This window comes from Arvicola amphibius, chromosome 3, assembly GCF_903992535.2.
Source record: "Arvicola amphibius chromosome 3, mArvAmp1.2, whole genome shotgun sequence".
Taxonomy (NCBI): Eukaryota; Metazoa; Chordata; class Mammalia; order Rodentia; family Cricetidae; genus Arvicola; species Arvicola amphibius.
In genome coordinates this window covers 122,206,158-122,218,510 of record NC_052049.1, presented here as the reverse complement: position 1 = coordinate 122,218,510, position 12,353 = coordinate 122,206,158, and the positions used below count along the sequence as shown (strand labels likewise).

Here is a 12,353-nt window from a genome sequence, read left to right as displayed (position 1 = left end):
AGTTTGGTCTTCCAGAAAACTTTCCTCTAGAGCATAAAGTAGAGTTTTAATGATGTTCTGTGAGGTTTGCCTCTCACAAAATGAGGTAGCTACCAGCTAGATGAGAAGCCAAAACTTGCCTGTAACAGCGGGCCACAACAGACAGTTGTCCACTCCAGACGGCGTCCTTCCCGCTTGTGCTCCCTGGACCGGAGACCCAGATTCTGCATCGTAAAGTGGGGGTGACCATGGGGTTGCTTCTATAAGACAGCCAAATCGCAACTGTGTTTCTCATCTCCAAAACGCAATTTCATCCCTGGGTCACACATAGTTCAGACGACATGAGTGCTCGGAGGGCACACTGGGAATCGGGCACCTCTAAGCCAACATTCTCTTCCTGATTTCTGTTCTCTCAGGCCAATAGTTTGTGACCGCCATGGTCAGTTTACACTCAGGAAAAGCAGGCTCGGGTTATGTGAATTTTAAGCCTATAATAGAGGAATGCAATGAAAGCACATGTATACTCAGAAATTAACAATAGAGTTTTTACTCAGCGTCTCCTCCATGGCTTGGTCTCTTGATTAGATAATTTTTTTTTTTAATGGACGTAAAAGGGGATGTTGAGAAAGTTTAGTTCTTTGCATTTAATCCCATCAGCAAGAAAAGGTTCCTCCCCACCTGCCAGGTCAGAGGAGGACAGCAGGTGTCCGTCATTCGCTATCATTACCTTCAGACAGGATCTCTAATTTAACCTGGTGCTAGGCTGGTAGCCAACAAGTCCCAGAAATCCTCCTGTGGTTGTCCTCCATTGGGTCACAGGCACCTGTGGGGGCCACGGGGGGGGGGGGCTTTTAAGTTCAGTTCTCCGTGCTTGAACACCAAGCGTTCTTACGCACTAGCCAGCTCCCCAGAAAAGAAAACGTTCTAAAAATCAATTCGTGCCTCTTGAGCTGGAGGAAAAAATTGGCACAGAGCATGATTGCCAGGGTGGGTCCAGTCTTCCAGGCCAACTCAGGCTGGGCCCTCACCCAGCTCTCAGAACCAGCTCGACAGGCCACGCCCACGCGGAGAAGAGCAAGACCTGCAGGAGTTATCACTACCTGACTAGTTATTTCCTTCCTCACTAGGAGGAAGGCCCGCTGCTGGTTCTCTTACAAGCGAACCGGCATTATATATCCCACAATATTCCTGCAAGACCGTTCGCCCACTTTTCCACGCGAGGAAAGAGACACACAGAGATTTCACTCAAGTGTCTAAGGGGTGAAATTGAACTAAAACGCGTGCAGCCTCACAACCCTAAACCTTAATAATAACTCCTTTTTTTTAAAAAAATGGTCAGAGGCGCTTTTTCACTGAAGAATTTTGCAAACTTTGCCACACCCAAAGAAGGGGACTTCTGACTTCCAGGACCAGCACCACCTCGCTGGGCTCCCTTTCCACGGCTCTGGGTGTAGAGGAACCCGGGCTACTTAATCCCAGCCAGGAGCCCTGGGGCACTGGACACTCCTCCTCCCCCTCTCTCATAGCCTACCCCCTCCCGTCCCCTCCCCCCCCCCCAACTACTCTCGCGTGCAGGCACCGGCGGCGGGCGGCGGGCGGGCCACAGGAGCAGGCTTGGCCTCTGCGGAGCCGCCCCCTGGCCCTAGTGTCTGGCCACACACTGCCCACTCTGCTCCGTCCGGGCTCCAGACTCTTTGCAGCCCATACCGAGTGTGCCACCGCCACCCGAGCCGGGACGCCGGCCCCAGCGCCCCGCAGGCGGGCGGTGGTGGATGCGCGGGCGGAAGCCCACAGTATGGATTCAGATTCTGGAGAGCAGAGCGAGGGCGAGCCTGTGACTGCTGCAGGTAGAGAGGGGCAACCCTGCCGGGAGGGCTGAGGTTGGAGAGGAGGGGAGGGCAGTACAGGAAATCGAGAGTATTTCTTGGAGCTGTGGGGCAGGAGGCCGGTCCCCCGGCAGCCAAGATCTTTCAGACCAAAACTGGGAACTGGTTTTGGGGCGTCCTCCTACCCCATGGCACTTAGGTGCGTCGGAGGGACAAGAGGGACATTTACCCATAGATCACACTGTGGCGGGGTCTCCAGCGGCGGCCTTGAGGCTCACTACTGGGGCGGGGGTGGGTGCGGGGGGCTCGAGAAATCTACGCCTTGTAGTTTTCTGTGGAAACCGGCGCAACCCTTTGGAAGTAACTTTCCGTGTGTTGCCGGGTCCTCCATCCTGGGGCTGTGAGGCCATGCCTCAGAGTCGGTGGGAAGAAAAGACCCGTGGGCAGAGCTATTGGCTCTTGGCTCCGCTTGTGTCTGCGGTTCTTGAGACTGCTGGGCAAGCCGGCACAGAAGTCCTAGCCCAACCCTGTGGCGTGGCTGGCGGAGGAGGGCCCTGGATGAGGGGTCCTAAAGCAGTCGCGGCGACACGCAGAGCTGGTCTTCCCCTTTAAGAGGCGCCACAAGCTTTTCATAATCAATAGTTATGGAAGCAATAGGATAGGTGGCTGCTTATTAGGAGAGAAATGAATGTCCTCCTCCGCCTCTCCCCAGCACGGAGCAACAGGAGGAAGCTGCCCACAACCGTGGGTCTATTTTTCGCCAGACTCAGCCCACCTCCACCAGCCGCTCTGCCTCTACCTGCTCGGGGTTCAGGCTTCAGGACCCCTCACTTTCTATCGGCAATCATAGTTCTGTGCACCTAGTACAGCCCTGAAAATTTACTTGCCCTACAGACCGTGACTGCCTGCTGGAAACCTCGAGCACAGACTTCTACACGGTCAAGTCTTCACGCTTTCCAAGGCACGCTCGAGGGCCAACCGGGGAGATCAATTGGTGGAAGGCCTGTTAGACCAGGCGTGGGTGTAGGAAATGCATGTTCAGGAGTCAGAGTAGGACAACATCTAGCTAGGGGGGCTTTTGTTCTTGTTCGTTTTTAATTTTTTAATCTCCATTTTCAGAGGTGAATGTTTAATAAAGGGCTTTCCCAGACTCCTAGTCATGGGCCCTGGTATTTGTCTTTCTGAGCTGTGCTTACTCCTCAGAGGGTGGCTGTGGCCCCTGACTTAGAGTGGGTAGGATTCCTGGGCTAAGCAGGCAGAAAGGGAGGTGCCCGTGTGTGAGTAAGGCTTCCAGTGGCTGTGCAAGGAAGTACTTCTCGGTGTAGTACTTGTGGATGTCATTCATAAATGCTATCCTTTGGCATGCGTGTGTTTCTGTGACTTTAAGGTGCCAAGATTTTGCTTCCCAGGTGGCTTTTGGATCTTCTCTAATCATGGAATAATCCAATAGGTGTATTTAATAGACATCTGTGAGTATCTAAGTATATTTCCAGAGCTTGGGGTAGACGGACACCATACATGCTGTCACTGACACTTGAGCAATGTCAGTAGCTTTACCTCCGACCGTCTACCAGCTCATCCTGTGGGTGGAAGCTAGGGGACTGAGGGAGACAGGGAGGAAGGCAAGGGAACTCCTTAACAAGGAGGATGGAACTGGAGAGACTCCAGGGTGCTTGGTAGTCAGAGGAAAAGAGAGAGAAAGAGCACATGTACACCCTGGTGTGCCCACCCCCAACCGGCTGCAGCTCCGAAGGCCCCTGTCTGTCCAGGTGACTGACAGCTTGTGTGAGAAGGCCACTGCACAGCTGCACAGCTAGCAGCACGAGTTATCTATGGCTCAGGTCAGATGCGCCTGGAAGAGCAGGGGCAGCCCGCTCTCACGAGCTGACACCATTTGTTTGCACCTTACTGTTTCCTGCAGTCACTTCTTGCCTTGTGTGCTTGAATCTCACGACTTGAACATTTATTTTAATGTCATGAGCCATTATGCTAAATGGCATTTAGTCTCATTATTTCCAGTCTGAAAGTGTTCTCCTTTGGGACAAAGCTCCAGAATTAGTGTCGCTTCTCCGTCTTGCTTTGCTTGCATCCTGTTGCAGACACTTTGTTGCAGAGTCAGGTGTAATTTAAATGACAGACACCCACCCACAGAGGCTGACCTTTGCCCTAAGAAGCTGGCATTCTCCTGTGGATCTGTACCTCCTCCAGGGGAGAGTCTGTAACTGGGAAAGATGGCTCCTGTGCGGCACACATGTTTACTTTGTTGAGAGTTGAGTTGTAAGGACTGTTGCCTCCTCTGCACATGAGATGCCCTTTAGAAGGTTAAGAAAAAACCTCTAGAATGAGAAAAACCTTAGTGTCTCTCTCAGGGGCAAGTTACTTCTCTTTCTGACCTTAGTACTACCAGAATCGAGTAAATAACACCTGGTAAGTGTCCTTGGCCATTTCAGTAAATGGTAACTGTCATTTTACCCATTTAGGTTATCTCTAAGAACCCCACAAAATAATCGATCTTAGTGCTTTGTAGAGTAAAAATCACCATATATATATATATATATATATATATATATATATTAGAGAGAGTAAAAACTACAAGGCAAACACACACACACACACACACATACACACACATATTCAATAGAATTGTCATGATTCCACTGATTAGCTGACAGGATTTCGAGTTGTCTTCTCAGGTTACATGTGAGTGCAGAGGGGATTTTGTTTACTTCTCCATTCCCCTTTCAGCTCAACAAGATGGGGACATTGGGACCTCCTGCTTCCACCATTCTCTCCTCGGCTCTAGGGGGTGTTGAAAAAGACAGAGGCCACCTCAGCCAGTCCACTTGCTAATGCAGAGATGGGAGCTCCCCTGTGCTGTGCTACTCCAAATGGAAGAGGCACGGCAGTCTCCTCCCGGTGCTGCTCCCACTCCATAAACCTCTTACTACTGTCCAGGTGGCAGGAGGCCCAGGAGGTATTCACGCCCCTCTTGAACGTCCCCATGGTGGTCACCTGTTGACAAGGAGCAATGCAGCTTCCGTAGTCGACTTGCTTTTTACTGTTTTAGGAGACTCTTCGAAAGCTTCTCCCATTTGGTGTGGGGTACTCTCATTGAGTAACAGACACCCTGGGTTCGGAAGGGTTGGGGAGAAGAGGTTTGAGCGTGCCATTAGAAGAAATCTTCCCCCGCCCCAGGAGGCACAGGATGATGTTTCTATGCCACTCTGCCGTCTGCATCTCCCCTGCTTTTCTGTCATTTTGTGGTTCATTCTGTGATTAGGAAAGCAGCAGAGTTTAGGGAACACTGTATTCGGTCCAGAGACTCAACTGTCAGCAAATCCATCATCCGTCTCTTGGAAATCCTAGGGCTTGATATATTAATTCTAAAGGGAATGGGAATCATTTCTAAGAAGCAACGGGGGAGTAGCATTAGCAATATCAATTTTTTTCCCTTCTGGTTTGGAAAATCAAGAGAGTCTGTCTGCTCAGCCAAAAGCAAGTGAGTGTCTTAACCACCAACTCCCTGGTTCAGGAAAGTCAGGCTGATTGTACCTGGGGAGGTGCTGCAGAAAAGCATTTCCATGGGGTGGGGTCTCTGCGAGAGATAGAAAATGGCAGGCTCTAACTGCCTTTACTGTTTTATCGGATCATCAGTTGGTCCATGTAATAAGCAATAGGTAGAATGTAGTAAAATTGTTAAGAGGAGACAGACATTCCAGGGGCGGGAGGCCGCTGGAATTCTGGGAGTTCTCAAGGACTAAAACAGTCAGGGTAGGGCAGACGTCCTGGAGAACTTGGGAAGGGGTGTTCCATGATTGTTGGGCAGGGACATGGCCAACAGAAACCACCTCCAGACATCACTTCTTGCAGAGATGAAGAACTGCAGGGATTCCTGGGATTCCTTTCAGAGTGTGAGCCCAACACTGGAGAGGCTGGCGGCATGGATGCAGGACAGAGGAAGGACGCCAATGGCACTTCGGGGACAGCAGCACGAGTTACTTACAGGCTGCACCAAGGCAGTGGCAGGAAAATGAAGAGAGGCAATGGCATGTGCTGAGCTGGGGTGAGAGCGAACAGTTGAGTGGAAGCGCCCTGGAGGCAGAGAAAGGCTGGGAATGGACTCTGGACACTACCACTGTTCTCCAGAGCCATGCTCCTTACCACACTTGACAGTGGCATTTTGTTCGAAGAGTCTTTTCTTCTTTGGCGCTAAAGAAAACTCTGCAGGTGTGTTTGTTTGCGAGTTTAGGGGTCTGGTTCCCAGTGTCAGGTTAATGACAGAGGTTCTTAATTACCCTTTGCTGACAGATTAATGATGAGTGAGCTGGCCAGCTGACAGCAGAGATGATGCCCTGCGCATACTGTACCAATTGGCTATTAGTCAAGTTCCTTTTCTTGTTCCTGTTTTTGAAGCTTGAACTGGTTTCTGTCCTGCCCACACAGTGAGCTGTAGCTGTTTGGCAGTCAGGAACTTGTCTTGTGTTTCTGCGGATTCTCAGATTCTATGGATGAAGTTTTAATAGACTTCTGAGCATCTGGAGAAACTTCCTGGGAGCTTCACACTGAAGGCCAGGCCAGTGGCAGAGCTTTCCCTACTACATAGAACTGTTGGTTGTGTTGTCTTGTGCTTTGTTTACAGTGCTTGGCGATTTCTGCACTGTCTTGGACTCTGTTAGACATGATGAGGAACTGTGAAGAGAGACAACAGAGTCTGTTTTGTCCTCCAGGGTTTAGCACTGCATAGGGGAAGCAGGTTAGAGATACTGACGGTTATAATGCGTGAAGATTCTAGATCTCTCTTGCCTGGGATTGCATCCTGGCTGTCCCCTTTATATCCTTCCTTAGCCCTGGTCACAATATTTAATATTTTATGATCGTTCCTATACTGGACTATTATATTCATTAGCTCCCTAACGGGTAGAACTGGCTTTTTTCATCTGTAGCAGCCCCTCCCCCACACCAGACCTCCTATGTGCCCAAACCCAGTGGCAGGCTGCTGGATGACTGGGCAGATAGAGGCATGTATGCACACACATGGGTAGTGGGTTGGTTCTCCGGGAAGCAGACTGGGGTACAATTTGGCAGGATGAGGGTCGGTTTTGGTTTGGTTTTGGTTTTGAACTTCTTTGGGGATCCAAATCTATAGAAGAAGAGGTGAGGGGGAGGGAGACAGGAAGCTGTTTGCAGTCCTGTTAGGTGGAGGGAAGCACTCACTCCAAACTGAATCTGTGAAACTGGGCGATCCTAGCAGGATGCAGTGTAGGATTTGGAACATGGGGGCAACACAATTTGTTCTCACGGGAAGTTTCTGAAATAGTGTATATGAATATGTACATATAAAACCATTTCCTGCATTATTTTTCTCTTTAAGAAACTATGGTACCTGCTTTTTTATTTGCCAGCCAAATGAAATTCTTGTCCCTCTCTCCGTTAGCGCTTTCTCTCATGGGTTCATTCTCCTCCACAGCTGCCACCAGCTTCCACCTTAATCCACATTCAAATCTCTAGAAAGATACTCTATAAATAATTTTGTTTAATTTTTCAGTTACTTGGCCTCTAATTTATATAAAATGTCTGTGTAGGTGGGTGTTTGGGGTTCATTCTGTGTAAGTCTGTAGAGAGAAAAAAAGGAGGGCCGAGGGTGTATCTCAGTGGTAGAGTGCTTGCCTAGCATGAATAAGTGTTTGGGTTGGATTCCCAAAGCCACAAAGAGAAAAGGGAAGAAAGGGAGGCAGGGAAGGAAAGAAAAAGGAGAGCATTTAAAGGATAGACTTCATTTATGAGCCTCTCCCAGGACAAAAGCCCTATAAGATGAGTGAATACCCTTCAGCTCCCATGTATGTTGAAGCATAAGAATATGCTACTTTTGTTTTGCAATAAGAAATGTTCTTTTTGGTTAAATGCTTACTGAGTTTCTTAGACATCATTGCTTGGGAATACATTTGAGCCTGTTCATGGAAAATCTGCCCGTGTACAGACTATAAAAATGGAAGGCTTGGCAGCACAGAGAGTGCTGGACACACCCTAATAGAAACCAGGATTTTGTAACTCAGTTCTCCGGGAAGAAAAGGAGACACTTTCGTGGTGTCCAATATTGCTTAAACTAGAGAAACCGCAGAGACAGCCACTGGCTGCGAGATTCTGTTTCAAAAGTAAAACATGCTTTCTGTGAACTGCTCTAGCCTGAAAAGTAAGAACTTTAGTAATGGCACACAGTTTTTTTTTTGTGTGTGTGGCAGAGGCATCCAATTTTCATGTGAGACAGGAAGTAAGTTATTGGTGAGCACACGTGTATGTTCTGTGTCCCCAGTTTGGGGCCTGCGGTTCAACTGGGAGGCTGAAAAACAGGGAATCGGATAGGAGAAGTTCGTGAAGGGCTTTTCTGCAGTTCTTTGCTGCTACCCTTGAATCCTGTTTCCTTGGTTTCTGTTGGATAAAATTAAGAAAGGTAGCGAGCAAAGACTGGCATTGGGAATTCTGTGGTAGGAGAAGCAAGGAACTTAGGTGGCCAAACAAGAGGGAAACAGGAGGATGTTTTTTTGTCTCTCCCAAAGTCCAGCCCATAAGTCCTTATAATGTCTTAGGGACATGGTTACTTATTCCTGTGTCATTTCACCTTGAACTAACTATCCTTCTGGGTTAAATACTAGGAATAGCCTAATTTTCTAGGTAAGGAAATAGAGGCACAGAGTGTAAGTAGCTGTTTCAGGACTGTGCAGCTTGTGAGTGGAAGCAAAGTCATCTTAAGTTCAAAACTGTATTAGATTGACGGGTGTCACTAGGCTGCTTTGCATATCCTGCTCAGTTTCCTCCGTACCCAGAACCCTAACAACTGGGCCCCCTCTGTTAGTTAGGGCATTGTTTCTCCATGGGCCCTGCTGTAAATTAGACATACTCCGCATTAGTAATCACACATGGGCAAGGATCAACCCCCGTAGGCTATAGAGTGGACTGATGGAGGCTGTTTTTGTGTCTGCTTTCTGTCGCTGTAACGAATGCCTAAAACTGTGTTAATTACCAAGAAAAGGAGCTTTTAACCTAGGTTTGGGTTCCTGCACCATAGTTTAGCTACTACTTTTCAGGAACATTCTTTTCAGGGCTCGTAGGAATCTCATCGTGTGAGAATAGAGCAAAGAGGAATATTAGACAGGACCTGAAGAAGATAGAAGATGTACGTACGCTTTTCCCGAGAAAATAGTTATCCCAAGGCAATCCCAGAAAGATGAGAGACAGCTTTATTTGGAAAGTGTGTTTTATATGAGAACAAGAGTCCCTGTTCTTTAGTGTTTACCCACAGAGGTAAACATAACAACAACAACAACAACAGCAACAACAACAACAACACACCAAACCTCATTTGGCTGCATGGCCAGGCAGGCTGAGAACTGGGTTGGTAGGCTAGGTCCTCTGACTTCGATATTCCTTCCTAAAACCATATGTAATTGTGTTTTATAAACAAAGAACTGTAGTTATTCTAGGGTCTGAGATAGTCACCTGTCTCCTAGTTTGTCTTTTGTTGCTGTGATAAAAGACTGACCAAAAGCATCCTGAAGGAAGAAAGTATTTACATGTCTTACAGATTACAGTTCACCACTGAGGGGAGCCAAGGCAGGAACTGAAGGCAGGAGCCTGGAGGCACTACCTGAATCAGAGACTGTGAAGGAACACGGGTTACGGGCTTCTTCCTCACTTCCTCAGCTACCTTTCTTATACAGCTCAGGCTCACCTGTCTAAGGATGGTATCACCCAAACTGGCTTGGGCTCTCCTATATCAATTAGCAGTTAACCAAATGCCCCACAGACATACCCACAGGCCAATGTGATGGAGGCAATTCTTAGATTGAGATTTTCTCTTCCCAAAGTAAGTTCAGGCTTGTGTCTACTTGACAGACCTAGCCAGGACAATGCACTCCTTGTCAGCTTTAATCCACAGACTCATAATTTTAAACCATAACCTTTTCTTTCTTGTTTGTCTTCAAAATCTCATGTTACTATCATAACATAAAACACAGGATAACTTTCCATGCTTAAGTGGGTGTTGAGAGCCTACTTTGCCTGTTAAGAACTCAGAAGAACGTGTCACGGATACTTTTGTATATATAGCCAAAGAAAAAGGGTTGTTAAGTTTTCTCTATAAGAGTTCATCTTTTCCTCACAATTTTACAACTCAGACTTCAGGCTTTCTTCACAGGAGGGTTTTGCTCTCAGCGCAGGCTCTTGTATTCTATGAGGAGTTCATTGTACCATGAATAAAGCAGCACCCACAGCCTTTCCTTCCTTTTAGCTCTTAAGTTAGCCGAGTTCTCACTTAGATTGGTAAACTGACTAGTCCCTAGTTTTTAAGTCCAGAGTTCATAAGTGTCATTGTATGGTGGCGTTTCCTAAACTTCCCATGATTTGACATTTCATTTGTTGAATTTGTATAAACAACTGTGTGCCAAAACAACAACAACAACAACAACAAAGTAGAGTAGATCTAAAAGTTCCACAGTCTTTAAAAATCCAATGACTTAGAAGTTTAATATTTCCATAAACTATTCAAAATATTGTAACTGCAAGAGCCTATGAGATAAAAAAGTTAATTATTTTCAGATGTTAGCTTCAAGAAGAATTGTATCGGCCCCTAGTTCTCCAGTTACGTCCTATCTTTCTTGAGATTTTTTTTTTAAAAAAATAAAGGATTAAATTTGTTGTAAGGAAAATGGGAAATGAGTTCCCTTATGTTAAGCCTGTCTGTCTTTAGGATTTAACTTCATAATTCACTGATTCAATCCCATTGAGTAAACAGGGAGAACTAACTTTATCCAAAGTTAACTTTTAGAAAGCCCAGAGTAGTACATGGTGAAATTAAACCTCAGTTGCCTTAACTCTTCTTTCTTTGACTAATTGGTCTATAATCCCGATACTCCTGTCCCCTTCCTTAACTGTTACCATTGTATTTCTTGCAATACCCCTTTCCTTCCCGTGTCCCCCGTGATAGAGTGGTGGCTTTGCTCTTCTGACAACAACCCTTCCTTTAGGAAATAGTTCTCATTCTTACAGCACAGCTCTGAAGAGCCCTAAGTGGTCTAACTCAGGCTGGTCCTGAGCAAGACTCACATCTGCCAGAGGCCGTTCCTCCTGGACCACAGAGTCTTTGCAATGCCCATATCTTGAGTCTTGCTTTTCTCTCATCTTTCCTCAGCTCTGATGACAGCCTCTGAGTGGACTTAAAAGGATATATGACCTTACCTCAGAGCAAAATCAAGACATGGGTAAAGCAAACAGTATCAGGAGGGTTACATTATCCCAATCTCAAATTGTGGGGCCTACTTTTACTATTTTAAACTGATGATCCCAAAGGAAGGAAAACCTCAAAAATAAACAACCTCAATATTCAGTCAAACAATCACTGTTGAGGATTGGCATTCCTTATTTGCTAGGATTTCTTCTCTATACTTTGTTGGTTTATGTTGTGAAATAATGGCTTAGTTTATGCACTTCAAATCTAAAATTATAATAAGATTCCGTAAAGAACTCCTCTCCTCCACATAAAGAAACTCATTTAGTTTTTAAGTGGAAATCAAAGCAAGCAGTTCCATCACTTTGTACCCTGCTTATTAAGGCACTATCTAGGGACCAGAGTGTGGCCCGTGAGTGAGAACATTGGCTTGGGGAGGCCCTGGGTAGAATCCACAGCTGTTGTTTGAGAAGACTTTTCCCGAGGAGACACAACACACGTGCCTACTCACCCCAGAGAGGGAGCCCATCAGGACTGAGTCCACCAAAGCAGCTTGGTGAACCTATGAATTTTATTGGTGTTATTTACAGGAACATGGGAGAGGGGTTATTACAGGGGCGGAAATGACTCACAGACATCTAGACAGCCACATTACCAATGCCCGCCTTAGCATGGGTGACAGTTCACAGAGCTGGGAACCTGCAGCACACGGTGCAGCCTGCACGCAACTCAACGTGCTGGAGCGTGTCCTCTCCAGGTGCCTCGGTTGGTCTTCTCCAGGGCAGCTTGGCTGGTCTCAGAAGCTTTGCCCTTCATTGCCTGAGATGGCTTTCAGTAGTCATTTCACTCCTGGGAGGGAGGAGCCTGGTGGGCCTGCTCAGTTTCAGGGATTTCCTGAAGATATTTTGAACTGTATAATTTCTGCCTTAAGCAGCTTCCCTGCAGGTTGGGATGCTTCAGTCTTGGAGGAAACTGCTCACAACACTAGTGCGGGCACACACACAGCAACAAGAACCACAACAAGAACAACAACCAGGAGCGGTTATCTTATTCTTCATAACTGAATATAACCAACATGGCTTTTAAAACAAGAGAGCAGAGAGTATGCAGGAAAAAAAACAGTTGAGACGGAGGTAAATTCCTAGAGAAGCAGATGTTGTGCTGAGAATAATACACAGCTCCTCCTGAGACCATATCCACTCACAGCTGTTCCCAAACACCCCCACCCCAGGCCTTCTTCTCCCTACCCCCCCCCATAGCGGGGTGGGCCAAGGGTCATAAGTGAGCAAAGAGATCTGTTTCCAACCATTCTCAGTGTGTTATTTTAC

General features: G+C 47.0%; 1 protein-coding gene across 1 annotated transcript in view; it reads left to right on the top strand.

The window, feature by feature from the left end:
• The first annotated feature begins 1,727 nt into the window (after positions 1 to 1,727).
• Positions 1,728 to 12,353, top strand: part of Tnfaip8l3 (TNF alpha induced protein 8 like 3) — a 32,328-nt gene continuing 21,702 nt past the window's right edge. Inside the window, exon 1 of the mRNA XM_038324528.1 lies at positions 1,728 to 1,826. Within this exon, the coding sequence (XP_038180456.1) occupies positions 1,775 to 1,826 (52 nt within the window). The 5' untranslated portion in view covers positions 1,728 to 1,774. The remainder of the gene's footprint in view (positions 1,827 to 12,353) is intronic.